The 21,121-nt window shown below is 50.4% G+C and overlaps 1 protein-coding gene across 4 annotated transcripts in view; it reads left to right on the top strand.

Annotated features, from left to right (window-relative positions):
- The window catches only part of ABCC8 (ATP binding cassette subfamily C member 8), a 62,459-nt gene that overhangs the window by 23,663 nt on the left and 17,675 nt on the right, over positions 1-21,121 (top strand). For 2 of the 4 annotated variants that reach the window (XM_087822264.1, XM_087822262.1), the window contains exons 10-19: positions 270-432; positions 7,422-7,462; positions 8,647-8,792; positions 10,854-10,959; positions 11,093-11,209; positions 11,580-11,655; positions 12,380-12,485; positions 18,214-18,246; positions 19,891-19,926; positions 20,616-20,714. In XM_087822264.1, the coding sequence (XP_087678390.1) occupies positions 270-432; positions 7,422-7,462; positions 8,647-8,792; positions 10,854-10,959; positions 11,093-11,209; positions 11,580-11,655; positions 12,380-12,485; positions 18,214-18,246; positions 19,891-19,926; positions 20,616-20,714 (923 nt within the window). Of the gene's footprint in view, positions 1-269; positions 433-7,421; positions 7,463-8,646; positions 8,793-10,853; positions 10,960-11,092; positions 11,210-11,579; positions 11,656-12,379; positions 12,486-18,210; positions 18,247-19,890; positions 19,927-20,615; positions 20,715-21,121 lie in introns of all 4 variants that reach the window. The other 2 variants (XM_087822263.1, XM_087822261.1) reach the window with 1 other exon arrangement.

Here is a 21,121-nt window from a genome sequence, read left to right as displayed (position 1 = left end):
GTGGGTCCCTTCAGTCTTCCCCCAGATACCGCCAAGTAGCCCCCCGCACACATGCACACTATCGTTGACCTTAAGCAGGTCGCTTCACCTGTCTGCTCCACCCATTTCTTTGCCTGTGAAATGGGATTAATGGAGAAGGCAGGGAGCATCCCTGTGGGGACAGGAGCCGGGCCTTGTCTGTGGGATGGTGAGGACATTGACTCGGCTCCTTCCTCTCGGGTAGAATGGGGGCAGGAGAAACCCCTCTCTGACTCGGTGACCCCTGGCAGGAGTATTCTAACGAGAGGCTGAAGCAGACCAACGAGATGCTCCGCGGCATCAAGCTGCTCAAGCTGTACGCCTGGGAGAACATCTTCCGCACGCGGGTGGAGGTGACCCGCAGGAAGGAGATGACCAGTCTCAGGGCCTTTGCCATCTACACCTCAATTTCCAGTGAGTCCACCCCAAAGAGCCAGCCCTGCGTGCTGCCGGGGTAGGGTACCAGGGCTTGGGGCAGGAGGCGGTGGCAGACGCAGGAGGCTTTGGGGTCATCCAATCCAGGGGAGCCTCAACTGTCTCATGTAGCAGAGCCCCAAGAAATCAGTGTTCTTTAGTCATTTATTCAGCAAACATGTATTGAGAGCCTGCTACATATGGTACTGTGCTGGGCTCAAGATACAATGAGCCCGGCCGGGCGTGGCTCAGCGGCTGAGCATCAGCCTAGGATCCAGGAGATCGGGGTTCGATTCCCGGTCAGGGCACATGCCCGGGTTGCGGGCTCGATCCCCAGTAGGGGGCGTGCAGGAGGCAGCCGATCAATGACTCTCTCATCATTGATGTTTCTCTCTCTCCCCCTCTCTCTGAAATCAATAAAGATATATTAAAAAAAAAAGATACAGTGATGAGAGAGACGAGGTCTTTGATATGCTACCAAGCTGATATATTATGGAGAGGCGGCAGTAAAGGAGCAAATAATAGTTTGAATTCTCCTAAGTGTGAGGACTCCTTTCCAATAAGTCAGACTGAGCTGCCACTGCCCTGGAGAAGCTACCAGGAAACTTCCATTTATCTGGGGCCCTGAGAAGGAGAAACATTTTCGTTAAACAACAGGAGCTCAAGTTTGAGGTCCTCACAGGTGTATCTATACTAACTGAATTTACATTAACCCACTGGTTTGGAAACCCCAAGCCCAGAGATAGAGAAAAAAAAACCCAAACTGGTAAAACTGCTAGGATCCCAGCAGACACGCATAATAAAACCACTTTCCAGAGAACATGGGGCTCCTGTGGTGAACATTCCTGTTGAACAATGAGCTAATAATAAAGAAATAAAAACCCACCAGAGAAAAAGGAACCACCAGAGTGAGTCAGCAAATGCAAAAAATAGGAGAATTGCTCCCTCAATATCTGCAGGTGTCAGAATACTCTGAAAGAGATAATAAAATAAGTGTGTTAAAATAATTGAAGAGCTAAAGAAGGTATAAAACCTACAGGGCAAAACAGGGAAGTATCAAGGGAAAAGAAAGCCAAAAGAACTTCTAGAAATTAAAAATTTAGTTACTGAAATTGGGTGGTTAATATTTCCCAGGTCAGAGTCAGGATGTATGAGGTCAGGTGATCAATGGAGTCCTGGCTCAAGTTTATCTCAGTTGGTCTAGTGGCTCCATGACCCACCCGGTGGTAGTTGGTGCCCAAGTTCATAATTGGAATGTTGATAGTTAGCCACTGGCACACCGCACACTGGTTCCTTGACCTGTTCAGCTTATGAGCCATTATGGTAGGAAGGGCCAAGAGGAAATCCTCAGAGGGAGAAAACAAAATGGAAACAAACAAAAATCAGAATACAGGTTAAATGAAATAACATAGCTAAAGAGAGAATTTGTGAATTAAAAGATAAACCTGTTGAAATTACACACAATGTGGCAAGGGAGGTAAACAGAAAATATTTTCTGATGGGAAATTGAGATCCAGAGGCACGCCTTCCTGAGGCCACTTCTGAGGTTAATAGCATGACTCAGACTAGGTCCTCTGGGGTCTCTAACTTCTGGCCTTGAACTATTTCCACACAGAGCTGGGAATCTGATGGCAGAGAAGAAGACTTAGGACACAATAGGGCACCATTTTTCTCTTACTTAGAAGAGAAACAACCTAGAATGGGGTCTGATGGGAGTGAAAATAGAGGAGGAAATTAGAAGAGATGAACAAAACTGATCACCTCTCCCAGCTGAATTTGTTCTTTTGTCTTTGTTTTCTTTTGGTGTGCAAGGAAGAGACACATCTGGGTGTGGGGAAAGGGAGGCAGTAGTGCACTGGATGTATCTCACAGATAGGCTTACAGTAAATGAGATGGTCCCTCAGGTCATCTCTGTATTCCTGGTGTTCATACTGCCTAGAGAAGGTCTGGTGGGGACAGGTGGCCACCGTCCAGCCTAAAGGTTCTCACAGAACAGGGCTTGTCCTGAGCACCCAAGTGTCCTGCTTCCCTCTGTCCAGCCAGATCCCGGTGTCCTGTGCTTCAGGTATGGACCCTGGTCCAGTCAGCAGTGGCTAGGTCATCACCATACACAGCACCAGCCACAGCATCTGTCTGCAGAATGTCCTGCTAGGATCTGATTTTCTCAGACTGAAGCTGTGAGCATGGCAGGCAGCTGTTGCCTCCTGGATTCCTCACCAAGACACTCCAGGCTGCTGGTCTCACCCCTTTACCCTCAACCCTGACCCTGTGTCCTCTGACCCTCAGGCTGAGCACTCCACAGGACAAGAGAAATTGGGAAGGACCATCTAGGGAGCTCAGAAATCAGTGTCCACACTGAAAGCCCTGGCCTTCTTCCTCCATCTCTCTGCCAGATCTGGCTGTCCCTGGGTCTGCGTGTGTTAACAGTAACCCCACCCTGTGTACAGCCTCCTGAGTTACAGACACCTGCCTTCCAGGCTTTCATCAGGGGAAACAGCTGCTGAGGTAGGGAAAGGCTTACCCCAACAGCCAGGTGACTTTCTCTCTCAGCAATAACACGGCAGGGTGGGGTAGGGCAGGCTCATTTCTTGCTGCAATGCAAGGGAACCAGCAAGGAAACTGGGGGCACTGGCAGCAAAGTAGGGGCAGCCTCGGGTCATAGTGGTGGGGGCAGGTGGCAGCTACTTTGCTTCTAGGAGATGTATGCTCATTTCCTGCATTCCATCCTATGTAAACGACATCAGAAGATGCTTAGGTTCCCAGGCTAACCCACTAAAGCCTATCTAGTACGTGCTCTTGTCCCATGGGGCCCTGAGAAGACAGCCAGGGCTTTGTGAAGGGCCTGGAGCCAGGAGGACCTGGGGAAAGGAGACTCTATGTTGTCAAGAGCTGAGATAACTCTGGAAGGAGTAATGGCTCTGGAGCCAAGAAGGGGCCTGCCTAGGGCCCCTCACCTATCCAGGACTCAGGAACCTAGAAAGATAAACAGAGCAGCCCAGGCTGGTCCCTGGAAGAGGCACTGGGAGGGAAAAGGACTATCCCTCCAGGAGAGCTCTAAAAGCCAAGTGCTGTTTGCTCAATGTTTGCCTTCCTGGAATGGGGTTCTTTGTGTTGGGTAGTGGGAAGGGGAGATATGGGAGGGTTAGGTGGGGCACCTCCTGGCTGCAGGTATAAGCTTTGAGTGTGTTTTCATTGATCTCCTCCCAGACTTCCTGCCTTCTGTTCTCTGTCACCAGGGATCAGAACACAGGTCATTAGGCTTAAGGTAATGGGGCATCCTTAACTCTCACTCCTGGCGCCAGCCATGGCATCCTGGTGCCACAGAGAAGCCCTGGAGTCATGTTTCCATCTGGTGCTGCCTGCCGGGCTTTCAGTCTGTCATCCTACACCAGTCAGGTTGTGGGGCAGACAGGTTACCTCTGACACCCTATCAGATGGTCTTACCTTCGGCTTCACTGAGAGCTCCTGTGTGTGGAGCCTTGGTGCAGGGAAGAGCAGCAGGGGAGGGAAATGGGTGCAGTTTCCCTGCCATCAAAATCTAGAATAAAAGAAAAACAAATGAAAGTTACCCAGTGGGTGTTGAGTAAGCCCATCCCTGTGTGCTTGGCCCTGTGCTAAGTATCAGGAGAAATGCAGGAGACAGTAAGATGTGCTCCCCATTCTCAAGGGGTGTGTAGTCTGCTGAGAAGTCAGCTAACACATGGACTAGTGTGGCAGGGAGCACTACACTATGTGGACCTGTTCTGCGCCGGCTGCCAACAAGCCTGACTGCACTTAATCTTCATATCAGCTTGTCAAAGTGTGTAGCTCCATTGTCCCATTTTACATTACAGGAGACTGAGGCTCAGTGAAGTGAAATGACTCACTGAGGTCCTCAGCCAGTAAATGACAGGAAATAGAGAAGAAGGAAGCCAGTGTGGACCGGGAGTTCACACAGAGCTTCATGCAAGATGAGGCTTGGGTGGCATCTTGCAAGATGGGCAGGATTTCAATGAGTAGAAGATAAAGTGAGAAAAAGCTGGAGGCAAGTGCTGTGGCCACTCCCCTTAGACATCAGTTCGATCTTTATTTCCTTGCAGAAGCAGCATAACTCTAGGTATCCAGCCCTACCATATATTTGAGAACAAGCTTTGCAAGAGTGACAGAGGGGTCCTAGGCCCTACCAGTCAACCAACCAACATGCTGCCAGTTCATTCTGTACTTTGTGCAGCACCCATTCCAGAGCTTTCTCTCTGTGCCAGACTCTACTGAGACCTTGGAGGTTAAGGGGAGGCAGGCATGATCTCCACCCTCACAGTCTCGTGAGTGACCATGCTATGACCAGTGGCCGTGCACGGGGTCAGAGCCAGGGGATCACTTCCAAATGTCCCACCTTCTCTTTTGTGTGCTTACCTGGCCCTCACCTCTTTTATTTCTTTCATTTACCCCCCACCCCTGGGACAAAGCTGCAGTTAAGCAGAGGCATCAATGGCTGGCTGCCTCCCTGACACGTGGCTTCTGAAATATTTATCTTTGGAAATGAAAAGCTGCTGGTATTGTGGTGCTGGTGGCACCCACAGGGCCAGGCCGCCTTCCTTGGGCAAAGCCAGGGGAGGGGTTATCTGAGCCCCGCTTTGGTTTTGGTTGATTTGTGGGTTTGTTTCATTTGGGAGGGGTTTAGGAAAAGCTGACACATTGTTCACTGCTCTACCCCTGGAACCCAGCATCAGGCCTGGAACAGAGGAGACCCTCAAAAAATAATTTTTGAATAAGTACTTGATAGATAGATGATAGATAGATAGATAGATAGATAGATAGATAGATAGATAGATAGATAGATAGATAGATGATAGATATTTCAGAGAGAGAGGAAGGGAGAGGGAGAGATAGAAACATCGATGATGAGAGAAAGCCACTGATCGGCTGCCTCCTGCACGCCCCCGAGTGGGGATCGAGCCCGCAGCGCAGGCATGTGCCCTGACCGGGAATCGAACCACGATCGCCTGGACCCTAGGTCGACCCTCAACCGCTGAGCAGCGCCCGGCCAGATGAACAAGTACTTCTTAAAGGATAGCTTTGGGGGAGGATTAAAGCAACACCTACCTTCACCTCTCACCACAACAGAAAGGCTTTCGCTTTCGAAGGAGCCTGTCACACCGCCTACATGCAGCTAAACTTGTCCGCAACATTTTCACGCTTACACACCATTTCAAATCTCCTGCTCGCACTTAGTGTTATGACAGGATTTCTTGCTCCCTAACATGCAGGATTGAAGGACTGTCGTGTGCTCCTTTTCTTTTTCTTTCCTACATCAAATCAAAGTGAGTCAGCTTACTCCATGCCGGAGCTGGAGAGAAATCTATTCATGGTCACATTTTTTACCCCTCTGTCACCTTTAACACTATTCAGGCTTTATGTGGTTCAGGAAAATAGAGGCAAAGCCACAGGCGTTCACTCCATGACAACTGGGATGCACAGCTCCCTGTCCTACCCACCCTCACTAGAGTTCAGGGGTGTCTGCTGAGCTCAGAGTGGTAGCAGAGCCTCCCAGGCCCCCCAGTCTCTGGCACTGGCATCTCTAGTTCCAGCCTTGTCCATCCCAGGGCCCAGCAGGGTGGTCTTCAGAGTGGCCTTTAAAATACAAGCAGCTGGTAATTCCATCTCCCATCCCCTGCCCCAAAGGGGACCCAGAGTTCCCTGCACAAAGGCCACCCTTGCAAGGGAGGGTGAGGGAAATAAAAAATTATGTTTTCATTCATTAATGCCTCCACACAACAGCCAGAGAGGGTAGAAATTAGTTATATCATATGAATTCTCTTTTGAGAGAATTGGCTTTGGAATACTCATTTTTAAATTTATTTAGCCCTGGCAGGTGTGGCTTAGTTGGTTGGGCGTCATCCTGTGCACGGAAAGGTTGCCAGTCTGATTCCCAGTCAGGGCACATGCCTGGGTTTCAGGCTCGATCCCCGGTAGGGGGTACAGGAGGCGGCCAATTGATGTTTCTCTCTCCCTTCCTCTCTCTCTCTAAAATAAAAAAAATAAAAAAAAGAATCTCTAGAAATCAGTAAAATCTTTTAAAAAAATAAAAATAAATTTATTTTTAGTTTGTCTCATTCCTTAAAAGAGTTCAAGCAGCTATAAGAATAAAGACAACAAAACAGAAAAAAATATAAGAAAAATCATGAGCAGGGCAAATATGCCACAGAACAAATGTCAATTATGGTGTGTTCTGTGATTGCAGACTCAACCTGAGAGTTGACCCACATTTAGTAAAACAGCCCCTTGTGTGGGATGCTGCCAGTTGGTTTCATTTCCAGTGGTTTGTTGCTGTGGCTGTGGTTTGGTTTTGCTTCCACAGTGCTGTAGCTAATGGCAGCTTGCTGAGGGCTTCTTGCTTGAAAAACATAATCAAGTGATTATGTAGTCAAGATAAATTCCCAGGAGAGGGATTACAGGATCAGAAGGTCTAAACTTCTGTGTGGCTCTAGCTACGGAGCAGCAGATTGCTTTCCAAGCAGAGTTGCACCGATTTACAGTCTAACTCTGAACCTATTCTTTAGCTGGGAATTGAGCCTCAGATTGCTTGAGGAGAGCAGGGGGCCAAGGGGTGATGCAAAGGTGCCTTGTAGCTTGAATCCCTCCTTTGGTAATTGCTGGGGTGGGCAAGACAGGAACTGAAGGAGGCCTCTGTCCTGAGAGAACTCGCTGGAATAACTGGCCTGCAGGGGAGAGGCAAGGCTACCTGTGTTTAGAGATATACAGTTGGTGATGGTCAAGGGCCCAGGCCTCATGGAAGTCCTTCTCCTCCCTCTCCCAGCCAGTGATGGCCGTGCTGTGTCCTGGGTCCCAGACCTGGGTCCCTTCTACTGTACGAAAACCAATAGTGTTTATACTGCCCTTGCCAGAAACTCTGAGGGAGGGCCGTGGCATTGCTGTGGGCACCCGGAGACATGGAGCCCTCTTCAGTAAGGGCTATCTCATCCCCCATTAAACTTGTGCTTCCTCCACAGTTTTCATGAACACGGCCATCCCCATCGCAGCTGTCCTCATCGTAAGTGGCTCCTTCCTCTATCTCTGGGTGCGGTGTGGGGGGCAAGATGTCTGGAGTGAGAGGCCACCCAGGGTTTGGCCTTTCTGTACTGGGCCTGTGGAAGGTGACTTGCCAGTGGGAACACAGGGCAATGGACTGAAAGCCTATATTGGGGCACCCTCTCCCCCACTCCAGGAAGACAGGGGCCTTGGGCCTCCAAGTGGGAGGACCTGAGGCTTAGTCTTTAAAGAAATTAAACTTTCTTTTAAAAATAGCCATCGAACATGTTTATTGTAGAAATGTTGGGAAATTCAGAATGGAAAGGGCAGAGAGAATTTAAATCACCCATAATCCCACTGGCAGCATCTTTAATGTGTTTCTTTCCAGTCTCTTTTGAAGGCACATAATATGACCTTTTTACAAAAATAGGACTGTGCTGCACATGGGGTTTTGTAACGTGCCCTTTGAAATGTAAGAAAGAATACAGTACGAACAATCCTCCACGTCATTAAATATTATAGTGGAGGTTCTTCTAAAGCAATTTTGACCAAAGCCATGTGTGAGCTCAGCAGTCAGGGCCAGCGGTGTGCCCACCCACAAAGGCCTGGGCCCCCACCAGTCCGCAGTCCCTTCCCCCAGGACTCCCATCCCTGGCTTCTGTGATGGCTGCAGTTCTTTAAAAAGATGCATTTCTCCCCCCGGCCCGGGGCCAGTGTCCCTGATCTATGACAAGTTCACAGCCTGTCAAGCATGCTTGGGAATTCACTTTCAACCTGATTTATTGGGTCGGTTCTGGCCTGGCTCTTCAGGGAATTCTGGGTAACAGAGGCATCTGAGCCAGCCAGGTAGCCGGAGCGAGCACTGCGACCAGCTGGTTATAATTCTCCTGATTCCATTTTGCCAGCTGAGGGCTGCTGTCTGAGAGGGGGCAGAGCTGACCCAGCCTGAGGCCTCCTCCCTGGTTACTCCTGGCAAGGAGGGGGCGGGATAGGGAGGGAGCAGCCCCAGCCCTCCAGCTTGAAGTCCTGAACTTGCTGGAGACCTTGCCAGGAGATGACTGTGAGGATGGTGGAGGTGTCTCTAACTGAAAGGTCCCCTTGAGACCCCTGTTCCAGGCCTCTCCTTTTCCTTCCCTTGGGCTGACTGCTTCGGGGCGGGGGGGCAAGCTCTGAGTCCCCCTGTCTTACATGTGCCTCTGTCCACAGACTTTCGTGGGCCACGCCAGCTTCTTCAAAGAGGCTGACTTCTCGCCCTCTGTGGCCTTCGCCTCCCTCTCCCTCTTCCACATCCTGGTGACCCCGCTCTTCCTGCTGTCTAGTGTGGTCCGGTCTACAGTCAAAGCACTAGTCAGGTGAGAGGACGTTCCAGCAAGGGCACTGGAGAGGCAGCTCCTGTGGCAGCCCCAGCACTTGCTCCAGTGACTGACCGTTACAGCCAAAGCTGTTTGGTCCCAGGATATGCCTCCCCATTGATCTGGGTCTCACTGAGCTGGTTGTAATGGTCAGAGGGACATGGGCGCTGTGTGGCTCCCCTCCACGCCATCCCTGAAAAAGGGCTAGCCAACTTGCTTGCATACCTCCAAAGAGAAGAAATTCACCTCCAAGATACCTGTAAAAAAAAAAAAATTCAACATTGAGCCAAAATTGGTATATCTTCATAAATTCTACCTGTTGGTCCTAGTTCCACCCTCCAGAGCCACCCAGAATGAGTACCATCCCTTCCCCACAGGACAGCCCCTTGGATTTCAGAAGGTATCCACTGAATCTTTTTCCTCCCCAGGCTGAGCATCCCCTGTTCTTCCAACGGGTCCCAGAGCCTTCCCTGCCCTGGTCAGGGAAGCAACTTCCCCCACATGCCTGCATGTCCTGTCCCCGATTAGCCCACAGCTCTGGGAGGGCCCACTTCCGGGCTCTAGAGCCCAGTGGTGACAATGCCACTCTCCCAGAGGCATCACCCTCTTAGGAATGAAAGGCTGAGGCTTTGACTAAAGATAAATAGCTCCTGGAAAACAATGGCCCGTCACATCTCTGGGGAAAGCTGGCTATGTCCTTTTTAACCCATGGGACCAGGCAATAACAAATGTCCTTATACCCAAGCCCCTTCACCCTTGAGGAAAATGACGCCTCTGTCTCATGAGGCCCTGGCAGGTCCTAGGCAGCCGGCAGGGAGGAGTAGCTATTGGACTGAAGTACTGATTGAAGAGCAACTTACACAAGGAAGCTCTAGCAGGGGTTCGTTCGAGGATGGAAGGGGTATAACTCAGCAGAATTGTGGTCAAAGGCATATCTAACCAGGGTCTAACAGGTTGAGAAAAGATCAGCTCCCATTTCCAGGGCTGGCTGTGCTGACTCAGTTTTATTGACCAGGGCATTGTGACTTCTAATGATCACCCCTCCTCCCCCACACTCACCCCAGCCCTGTGATTCTGCGTAGAAGCCACAGGTTCAAGGATGCTGCACCTGTTGGAAATCCCTTGTGCTGATTCAGAAGCATTTCCATATGCAGACACTCCTGATCTCATTGTCATCAGGGTACCTGAGGCCTTTTCCAAGAAGGAGATGAGACTCTGGGTTGAAGGTGGGAACAGACATAAGGCCAGCTCCACCCTTCCCAGTCATGACTGTTGAGAGAGTGCTGGATGGAGGAGAGATGGGGGGCAGGAGGCAGAAGCTGGCAATCTACTCCTAGTCAGGAGAGGGGTGAGTCATGCACAGAGCAGAAACCAGGGGCCACAGTTTGTTTACAGCCTCAGACTGTTCTTGCCATGAAAGCTGGAGGGCTTGTCTGGCTCCAGGCCTATTGGACATTTTGCAAATGGGAGGAAAGAGGTATACAAACAATTCTCAAGCTTCCCCAGACAGCTTCCACGCCCCCAGAGGTGAAAGAGAATGAACCAAAACTTTTGGAGCCTCCTTTGGCTCCATAGGAAAACTCCTGGGGTGGGTGAGGTGCGGGGGAGAAGGCTTCTCCTTTATGCGTTGAGAGTAATACACCTCCCCAGCAGGATTAAGTTATATGCTTATAAGACATATAGTGTCCAGCATATAGTTTGTGCTCAATAAATATTAGCTACTATTAATAATCAATTCGAATCCTAATTAACCTTAACACTGACCATCCTTAATTCTAAAGATGGTTGGTCCAACACCAACCATCTTTTAGTCTAACCAACCTTAACATTGAACTATTCCTAAAACTACCCAAATCCACCCTAACCCACTCCAGAGGATTGGTCAACCCTAACAAATCCTGGTAACACGGATGCCCCTGCTTTATCCCTCTCCAGTGGGGGCTTTGTGGGGGCTGACCTAAGGACCCAGAACCTTCTCAGAGCTGCCCTCTCAGGCTGCACCCTCTCCCCTCCCCTCTGCCCCTGGCAGGGGTGAGGGCTGTCTCTGTGCTTCCTCTGTAGTGTACAAAAGCTGAGTGAGTTCCTGTCCAGTGCAGAGATCCGAGAGGAGCAGTGTGCCCCCCGGGAGCCTGCGCCCCAGGGCCAGTCCAGCAAGCACCAGGCTGTGGTGAGTGCTTGGCCTCCCCTCGCCCCTCAGCCCTGCTGCATCTTGCCTCAGCCTTCCCTCACAGGAAGCGAGGGCTCCCTTCCTTGCACAGCTCCCAGCCCCATGGGCCTCACCTCTTCCTAACCATCCCTAGCCCCTCAAGGTCGTGAACCGAAAGCGTCCTGCCCGGGAGGACTGTCACAGCCTCACTGGCCCACTGCAGAGTCTGGCCCCCAGTGTAGATGGAAATGCTGATAATTGCTGTGTCCAGGTGAGTCTGAGGCCCTGCACCCCACGCCCGGCCCCCAGCACCATCACCAAGAGGGAGATCAGCACTTAAAGGCTGAGCCCTCTGCCCCAAGGTAACACCGCCTGCCCATAGGGTCCGTAGGAGTACGAAGACCAGGGACAAGCCTTTCATCCCCACCGAGTGGGTGGACCCATGGCTGCCATCTCCGGGAGGTGGCCTTGGGCAGGGGTGGGCATGAGAAAACCATTTCCCCACTCCCCTCTCCTGGAAATTATCCAGGGACTGGAATCAGGGTGTTTTGGCTTTTGTGGGGGAGGGGAGGCAGGCGACTTTGACACTTACTCGGCTGTCTTTCTGTTCTCTTCCGGGCGGTGGGGTGTTGCCAATGAAGATCATTGGAGGCTTCTTCACGTGGACCCCCGATGGAATTCCCACACTGTCCAACATCACCATCCGCATCCCCCGAGGTACGGCCCCACCCACCCCTCCATCATGGTCTGGGATGTCCCCCTTAGAGTCATGTCTGAAGTTCCCCTCACCACGTCCCACCGAATGACATGGAGAGAAAGAGAAAAATCAGCATTTATTGTCTCCTCTGTGTGCACTCATGGGGGGTGCTCCAGGGCTTGAACGCTAGAGAAGGGGCGGGCTTCTCTTCGCGGAGTCCATGTGCCAGATGGGAGCACAGCAGCAAGGGCAGGGCAAGGCAGGGGCCTTGATGTCAAACCCTCGGTGGCAGACAGTATGGGCACTTCGCAGAAAGATCAGACCCCAGTGGCCAGAGAAGGCTTTGTGGAAGAGGTGGGGCTTCTCAGGATAAGCAGCGTGGACATTCTGGAAGGGCAGCAGCTTGAGCAAAGCACGAAAGTGGGAAGGAGGTGGCACCCAGGGTGGCCTTAGTGGGGCCATGAGGAGCTGGGCTCACGTTGTGGAACAGTGGAAGCAAGAAGCAAGAACTTTGGAAGGGGTGGGAGAAATCATCTGTGAGGAAGGACCTGGGGACCCAAAAGGAGGGTGTAGGTGTCCAGAAGGGAAGGTGCCAAGGGGGAGAGGACTCCCGGGGATTCTAGGTGGGGGGAAAGTAAACGGGGGCCCCAGGGTTGGTCGTGTCTCACTGTCTGTCTTTCTGAGTGGTGGCTGTTCAGACTCTCTCCTGGCCCTCGCCCCATCTGTTGCCCTCCTACCCTGCAGGCCAGCTGACCATGATCGTGGGGCAGGTGGGCTGCGGCAAGTCCTCACTTCTTCTAGCCACCCTGGGGGAGATGCAGAAGATCTCAGGGGTCGTCTTCTGGAACAGGTAATAAACACATCCTCTGGATTCAGTTAGTGGCAAGAGACCAGCAGTGGGCAGGTGGGCAGCCCTCCTTTCAACCATCCCACCCAGCCGAGAATGCATTCATTGTGCATTTGTTGAGCACCCACTGTGTGTTCAGGGAGTACTCAATAAGTGCTGTGAATTGTTATTCTCATCATCGTCATTACTGCTTACTAAACCCTTACTATGGGCCAGGTACTTTGCCACGTCCTCTGCACGCATTATTCCATTTAATCCTTATGACAACCAGCAAGGTGGGTGCTGGTAACAGTTCTCATTTTTAGATGAGGGGTAAACTGTTTGCCCTGATTCACCCCCTAATAAGTGGCAGAGCTAAAGTTCGAACTCATTCTGTTTCACTCCAAAGCCATGCTCACTCAGCGGCACTGCCTCCCAGCGTGGGGAACTGCAACGCAGACATTAGTTTCTGCAAAGCTGGAGCAGGCCATTCAGTGGGTGTTCTGAGGAGCCAAAAGTAACCCAGACAAATATGGGTTTCTGGGGAAAAATCACTATCTTAATTAAAGAGCCAGAACCCCAGGTTGAGGCCATCACAAATCTATTATTTATACCCACCTATTTCCAAAAAGCACTTGAGAATAGTTGATAAAAGATACATATAAAATAGAAGCTTTTTTAAAAGTACAAAAAGAGGAACCAAGAAATGAAGAGGTTGGAAAAGGTGTTCAGGAACCTGGGCAGAAGTTGGCCACTGTAGTCAACACACAACCTGGCTTGGAGCTCCCCAGTAGCCAAGAGAAAGAGGAACCTGGTTGAGGAGTTTAGTGCCTGGTGACCAGGCAGCAAGGAGTTCCAGGAGGAACGAGGCTGGGAGTTGGGGGGTCAGGAGGTGCAGAACAGAGAATGCTCTGGGGAGATTGGTTTGTTTGTACAACTGTACATTTATTTCTTCAATGAACAAATGAGCAGTATGGCTGAGCAAGCTCTGGAGTCAGGATGCCTGGGCTCAGATCTGGGCTCTGTGCTTCAGGAATTTCTGGGACCTTTCTATGTCAGTTTTCTCTTATTACCCACGGGGCTGATGTGAGGCTTAACCTAGCATGTAGGAAGCGTCCTATAAATACTATTATAAATATTTTTTGATAACGACTTCTATACCAGTAACAAAATTCCCCGATTGCTCTTTAATTGTCTCCCAGGAGAGACTGTAATGAGCTCCCTGGGAACAGAGACCATAGCTTATTTGTCTCTGAAGCCACAGTGGCTTTGCTAAATGAATTTATTTGCTAAATGAGTGAACCAGAAATGACTTACGACCTTCAAGAGACTGTCATTTTAAGTGTATTACAAGTCTCTCCTTCCTGCATACCTTTGCTCAAGCTGTTCTTCTAACCCCCAGTTTTACCACCCAGCTTCTCCACCATTTGGAATGGGTGAGTCCTATCAGTGCATATCTCTCACTGTATTGGGATTATCTGCTAATGCATCTGTCTCCCCCATGACAGTGAGCTCCTTGAGGACAGGGCTGGAGGATTATTCCATCTTGGACCCCAGGTACCAGACATAGGATGTGTATTTGGTGAGCCCCTCTGTGCAGACTACAAAGGAGAAAACCTGGCCCCTGCCCTCAGAGAGCTCACCAGTCCTGGGTGGACAAAGGTGTGCAGACAGACCCTAGGGTGGGCACAGAGGGTCCACTGGGTGAGGTCTGGCATTCTGGGTTAGAGAATTACTGTGGCAGCCCTGAGCAGATATGGCAGGCCAGCCACTTGGGTCCAGCTTTCAGGGGGGACCGTGTAGCTCCCAAACATTCACTTTCTGCTTCAATGCACTGTCAACCTGGGAATTTGAAAGCTCTCTCCTTAATCTTTAAGAGGAAAACATTTTGACAAAAAGGCAATATTAGCAGATATACTTAAGTGAGATCTTTTCCCTGAAAATAAATAATAGGGTCATTAACATCTGCCGTAGAATGATTTGAAACGCCCCCAGGGAGCCAGCAGGAAGCTGGGCCCCTGAGGAAAGCATGGGGTGGGGAAGAAAGTCCTACCTCCCTATGCAAACCAGCCTCCCCGGATCTCCCGGCTGCCCCTCCCCCCTGACCCCACCACCTGCAGAGCTTCCACATGTCAACCATGTATTATTTCTGTCTGTGTCCACTCAGGAGGCCTGGGCCCTGCTTGCCCTGGGCCTGCCTCAGAACATTGTTGCTTTGTGGTGGTTGGGGTGAAGGCTGCCTCCCAAAGCCCCTGGTTCCTCAGGAATGAGAAATAAGCTCCTCTCAGGACTTATTTGCCCATCTAGTTCCTGGAGCCTTTGGGGAGTTGGGCCCAGGGGCTCAGGTGCGCCCCCGGTTTCCTGGAGGAGGCAGATGTTGTGGGATGGTGGGCAGACAGGAGAAAGGGCACTGTGTGGAGCCAAGCTTGGGAATCGGATGGTCTCTGGTTGTACACCTGACTCTGCCACGCAATAGCTGTGTGACCTTGGGCAAGTTACGTCACCTCTCTGAAGCTTAGATTACTCATCTGGACACTGAGAAAACCCTTTCCTCTCTCAGAAATTGAGCATTAGGACCCAATGACATCATGTGGACAGGGCAGTCTGGGTGCAAAGGGCAACATTTCAGGGCAATGACAAGCCTGCCTGGGGCAGGATGAACAGAACGTGGAGACCTGTAAGTCTGCTTCCAACTTCACTTTCCACCTATTCCATTTTTACTTATTGCTGGGGTCTTAAATGAGTGTTGGGCCATTCAGTTCCTCCCCCACCTGCACCTTTGGGACCAAGAACTGAGCTGAAAAGATGATGACACTCCCCCCCCAGATCTCCACCCCCATGTCGTTCCTTCCAACCAGCCATGAGCTATATGTGTCATATATTGTCCCAGTGTCATTGTGAGGTTTGTGCCATTACCCCCATTTTAGACATAAGGAAACGGAGGTTCCCTTACGTAAGGGACTGGCCTAGGATTTCACAACCAGTGAGTAGGGAAGTCCCTGGGATATAAGCTTCAGAGCCCACATCCTTTCCACCCCTCCTCGCTGCCTGGCCCAGCGCCCCCTCCCTCTCCAGTGTCTCCATGCTCCCCCCTCCAAGGCTCAGCTCTGCTGTAACTCCTCCCAGCCCTTCCTCTTTTTCTCAGATTTCTTCTTCCTCCAAAGTCCTTTTAAAAATTACATTTTTCTGCGAGTCTAAAAGGATGTGCATTAAATTAGAAAAGATACACAAGTATAAAGAAGATACTTAACACCCCATCACCCAGAGGTTTCCAGTATTTTCTCTGCGTATTCCCATATGTGTCTGTGTGTACCTTCCCTCAATTTTTCTATAATATTTTCTTGCTCCTACTTTTCTTCTGGCCCTTACAACTTTCTGTGCCTTTCTGATTCACTCTACCAGACTTCAAGCCCCTGGAGGGCAGGTTCTGAGCCTTGAGGCAAGTTGATGCACTCAAGTGCCCAGCTCATGGCTGGTTGGAGGGAAGGACAGGGAGCTGTGCTTGGTGACCAAAGTGCAAGTGTGGACAAAATGAAATGTCCCCAACACTCAGTTAAGAGCCCAGCAACCGACGAGAGAAGGTGTGTGCCCCATGTACCATTCTTTATTTTTCAAGATAAAACATAGACACGCGTGTCTTGGGAGGCTCATTCTAGGGAGGCTGGAACTACTCTAGAAAGAGGAGAAGATGAACCTGGGTTCACTCCCAGCTTCACCCTCTTCCCAACTCTGCACCACTGGGCACATTATGCAAACTTTAAGCCTCAGTTTCCCCATCTGTAAAATGGGGATACTAACACGTCTCCATAGGGTTGTTGTGAGGATGAAGTGAGTACAAACAACTTCACAGGTGCCTGACATGAGGACACCTACATTGTGTGCTAGCCCCCTCCCTTCTTCCCGAATGGTTAACATGGCAGTTAACAACCTCTATTTATTACAGATCTGTCGTGTGCTCAGCACTGTGGGAGTTGAAAAAGATGCTCTTCCTGCCTTAAAATCCCACTGGGATAAAAGACTCCCACCAGAGCTGATTAAAAGGAGAGATAGTCCATTATAAGGGCTAATTGAGCAGCCCAGAAATGATGCAAACTGAATTAGGGCCCAGAGATCTCTCTGTGTGCCTGGGCCCTCAGAGAGGCCGCAGATGCGCTTTCCTCCAGATAAGTAACAGCATTTGCAACTCTGGAAGCAGTCAAGGCAGGAAACTCCACAGATAAGCTTACCTAGGCTGTGGCGCAGAATTGGAATTTGTAAGCTTGGGGATTTTTTTCCATCTCACTTTACCAGCTTGTCCATAAATTACAGCTATCTGATGGTTTAGGAAAACAAAGTTAGGTTGGATTGAGGAAATGAAATGAGACCAAAGAGATTGGAGACTAGTGATTTCATGTCCATCAGAGTCTCCATTCAGTTTTGTCCCTCAGCTGGAGATAAAAGAATTTCCTCATTTCCTCAGGCTTCTTCCCATCCCTGTTTTTGTCCATCCTGGTTTTCCTGACAAGAAGGCATTTATCAGAGCTATGTCATGGGTAATCACAGTGAAGTTATGTGGCAGGGTCTTTAAGAATATGAAGCTTTGGAGTCAAACAAATCTATTTTCTCTGCTACTTGCTGGCTGTGTAGCTTTGGTCAAGTTACTTAGCTTCTCTGAGCCTCACTTCCTTTGTAAAGTGGGGACAGTCAAAATAAACCTCTTTCATGTGGTTATTTTGAGCTTTAAAATGGATACTATTACAGTGCTTATCACAGTGCTTATAAAATTTCAACAAATGTTAGCTGGTTTTTGTATTGTTACAGTAAGATCTATTTGAAAGCAGAGCAGATTGTTTTCTCTCCAATGTGCCTGTCAGAAGTACACATCTCATCAGCAGGAGGCTGCTTCTGCAAGGTTGAGCGGTGGCCTGAGGCAGAAGGAAAAGCACTGGCAAAATTGGTATCAAAATTCAGGTCACCTCACTCAGAGATTTAAAAAAAAAAGCCCGGCCGGGCGTGGCTCAGCAGTTAAACATCCACCTAGGATCCAGGAGATCATGGTTCAATTCCTGGTTGGGGCGCATGCCCGGGTTGCAGGCTTGATCCCCAGTAGGGGGCGTGCGGGAGGTGGCCCATCAATGACTCTCTCATCACTGATGTTTCTATCTCTCTCTCTCCCTCTCCCTTCCTCTGTCTGAGATCAATAAAGATATACTTTTTAAAAAACAAAACACATTTACTGTAATCCACAGTGTAAAATGCATTTGACATCACAGTCATGTATTCTTTGATAAATGAGAGAAACAATTTCACACAAAAATACACATCTTGACCATATGCAGTACACAATGATATTTGTTTGTTTTTAGTACAGTTGCAATCAACTTATTTCAGATCCACTTACTGGGTCCCATTCCACAGTTTGAAAACACTGCAGGAAATGATTATGACCTTGAGAAGGTCACTTTCCCTCGCTGAACTTTAGTTTCCCCACTATAAAACGATCTAAGTGCCAACCAGCCTCACTGCCACTCTGGGTCATGCCAGGAGCAGTGGTGAAGCCCTTGCTATTTGGAGGGTGCCCATCCAGGTGCTTCAGGAGAGACTGAGATTGAGAGCAGCAGTTTCTGCCCCAAGGAAGCCACTTGGGAACACTGGGGATGAGTGGGGGTTGGGCACTGTGGGGATTGCTTCTCCACAAAGACCCAGTGTGATGGAGAAAAAAACAATGGAGTGAGAAGTAACTGTGCTGTTTCCCCCATTTGTGCCCCAGCAGCCTTCCTGACAGCGAGACGGGAGAAGACCCCAGGTACAGCCTTGGAACTAGGTTGGAAGTGGGTCCCGATAAAGGGAAGGGTCTGGGTGTGGGGCCATGGGGGAAGCATGATTATGGTGGTGGGGATACTGGGTGTGGATTCAGGGGTGTGAAACCTACATAATTTCAGAGGCATGAGGCCTTATAATAAGGCACGCATTCTCAATGAGGGCAAAATCTGGTCCTGGGGGAGACAAAAAACTTAGACATTACAATCATTTGTGGCCCTCCAAAGGGCCATGATATATAGACAGATATACATTTTACCTGTGGTATTAAAATCTTGTGGTGGATAGATTTGTGGTTGCCATAGGGTGATGGGAAGGAAGGGAGTGTGGGGTTTATTTGGGGGGTAATGAAACTGTTGTGGAATTAGATTGGGGTGATGGTTGCACATCCTTGTGAATATATAAAACAAAAACACTGAACTGGATAAGAAATGTGTCATAGAAAGGACAATAGAAAAAAAATTATCTAAAATGGCCCTAGGGGGTGACCATGAAAAAAAAGGTTGAGAAACGCAGCTGTAAGGAGAGGAGGTGGGCATCCCCCAGGCCAGACAAAAAAATTTGATCTTGTTGGTTTATGTTCAATGAGCTTTATATTCTTGTCTAAAAAATCAAAGTGAAATAGATTAATGAGGCTCTGAGACTTTCAAAACCCTCCCTTACCTCACCTCTCCCAAGAACATTCAAACACACTGGAAGTGGTGAGAAGTTAGGACTGGAAAGGTTGACTCAACTTTGTCAGTTTAAGCTCTGGCCTTCGATCTCTAACACCAGAGAGGTTTCATGTCCCCGCCTTTCTCTGCCCTTTCTTCCACCTTGTCCCCAAGTGCCAGAGTGTGATGATAGGCCCAGCCTCTCTAGCCACAGTGACCATAGTTCTTGAGCCAAAAATCGTGCCTTATGGTATGTGACAAGTATGCTTGTGTGGCTGAGAATAACAGGACAGAATAGTTGGTACTGGAGCAGATCAGGTCAGTGCAGGGCACGTGGGTACCGCAGCTGACCAGGTCTCTCCAGGCAGATCCCGGGTTCCTCGTTTGTCTTCTGAGAGGGCCACATGGGGCTGCAAATTACACCTGACGCCATTCTCAGCTCTCTGGGTGCCACCCAATTTCTATTAGCTGGAGATTCCCACCCACAGACTGTAGGCAATGATGTCAGGCTGCCCAGCCATGCCTGGCTCCGGCCAGACAGCACTCCCTGTCCCAGCTGCTAGTGCAGCTGTGTCAGCCTGAGACCCCGGCCAGTGCACTTGAGCCCTGATGCAGAGGCTGAGTCTGGAGGAGCCACATGTTGGTCCTCTTACTCCTCCGATGCCGATGGCCGCCCTCATGAGCCTACACCAATGGTGCCTTCCCACCGTTCTCCCTCTTACCTGAACTGGGTCCCTGGGGCCCTCCTGACACACTTCACATGGATTCTGGACACTACTGGGATTCGGGCAGTGGTGGCTCCCCCTGGATGGCCACACGCCACTCCAGCACCCCTCCATGCAGCATTTGTGGCTGCAGGCTTGGTCACAGGGATGATAAAGACACTCGTGCTGGGTTTGAGAGAGCTAAAAATGGCTGTGGAGAGCTCAGTCCACTCATGTGAACCCTGAAGGTGCGTCTTTTTCCCCCTGCTGCAGCCCAGAGAAGGAGTCGGCAGCAGAGGCAGACGTCAGGTACTGTGTGCTGGGAGCACCTGCCCCCTGGGGCAGGCTTCCTCAAGGGGTCTCAGGCCAAGAGAGCCAGCGAGCTGTGGAGGGCAGCCCCCAGGCCCCACGCAGCTGCCGAGAGGAGGCCGTGGAGTTCTGTGCCCCCAAGGGGTAGTTTGGAAGCCGCTATGCATCAGATGGCTCCTTCCCACCAGGTCATTTTTGTCTGGGGCTCATCTTTTCCTTTCCTTTTTTAACTTGGGGAGGTCTCCAAAAATTGCATCACACTAAATGTCGCTTCCTTGGCTCCGCTTTTTTTAAAAGCTCCATGTGGAGAGTTACCTGCTAACGTCAAAGCTGAATGGTTTGAGAGCTACTCATGGAAGGAGGAAACCAGGGGTGCAGTGTTTACTTGGTTTCCTCCTGGGCTCTGGGTAGAGACTCAGGAAGGAGTACAGACTATTGGGGTAGGGCACATGGGGTGCAGGGCAGGGAAGGGTCAAGGTCCCCCCGTCTGCTAAGACCTGACATCCAAGCCTGCCTCAGGCCCTGGGGAAGGAGAGGCCACCAGGGACCGAAAGGGCAGATTTCTGTCAACTGTACCTCCCCACCCTAGCGCTGCCCCGTCCCCTTGCTCTAGCCTAGCCATAATCTTGACCACTGCCTCTGAGAATGAGCCTGAAAATGCCTCCCTACTCCCACCCTGCTTTTCCCAGGAAGAGAGGCCCCGTGGCCTATGCTTCTCAGAAACCGTGGCTGCTGAATGCCACCGTGGAGGAGAACATCACCTTTGAGAGTCCCTTCAACAAACAACGGTAAAAGCCTCTTGGAGGGAGGTGGGCTGGGGGAGGGGAGAAATTGATCATGGGCAGCATTAGTCCCCGTGCCCCAGTCCCCGTGCCCCAGCCCTCTGCCCTGCTCCTCCATCAATCTCCCACACCCAGCCGTCCACTCTCCAGCCTGTTTATCTGGATTCCAGCCTGTTCCATATGGTCCATTTGGAAACAATCCAGATGTGCCTGGGCATCAGGCAGCCCAACTCCTGTGTGGGAGGGTGGGAGGTGAGGGAGGTGCAGGAGCCCTGCTGCCCTCTCCTGTGGCTGGTGGGAAGGACGACCAAGCTCCCCAGGATTCTTCGTGCTCATGATTCCCTATCCCCAGCTCCTCAGCCTGTGCACTATTTTCCCTCCAGTGAATAATAACCACTAACATCGATTGAGCC

The sequence above is a fragment of the Miniopterus natalensis genome, chromosome 11 (genome assembly GCF_054644295.1).
Source record: "Miniopterus natalensis isolate mMinNat1 chromosome 11, mMinNat1.hap1, whole genome shotgun sequence".
NCBI lineage: Eukaryota > Metazoa > Chordata > Mammalia > Chiroptera > Miniopteridae > Miniopterus > Miniopterus natalensis.
This window is presented reverse-complemented; position numbering and strand designations above follow the sequence as displayed.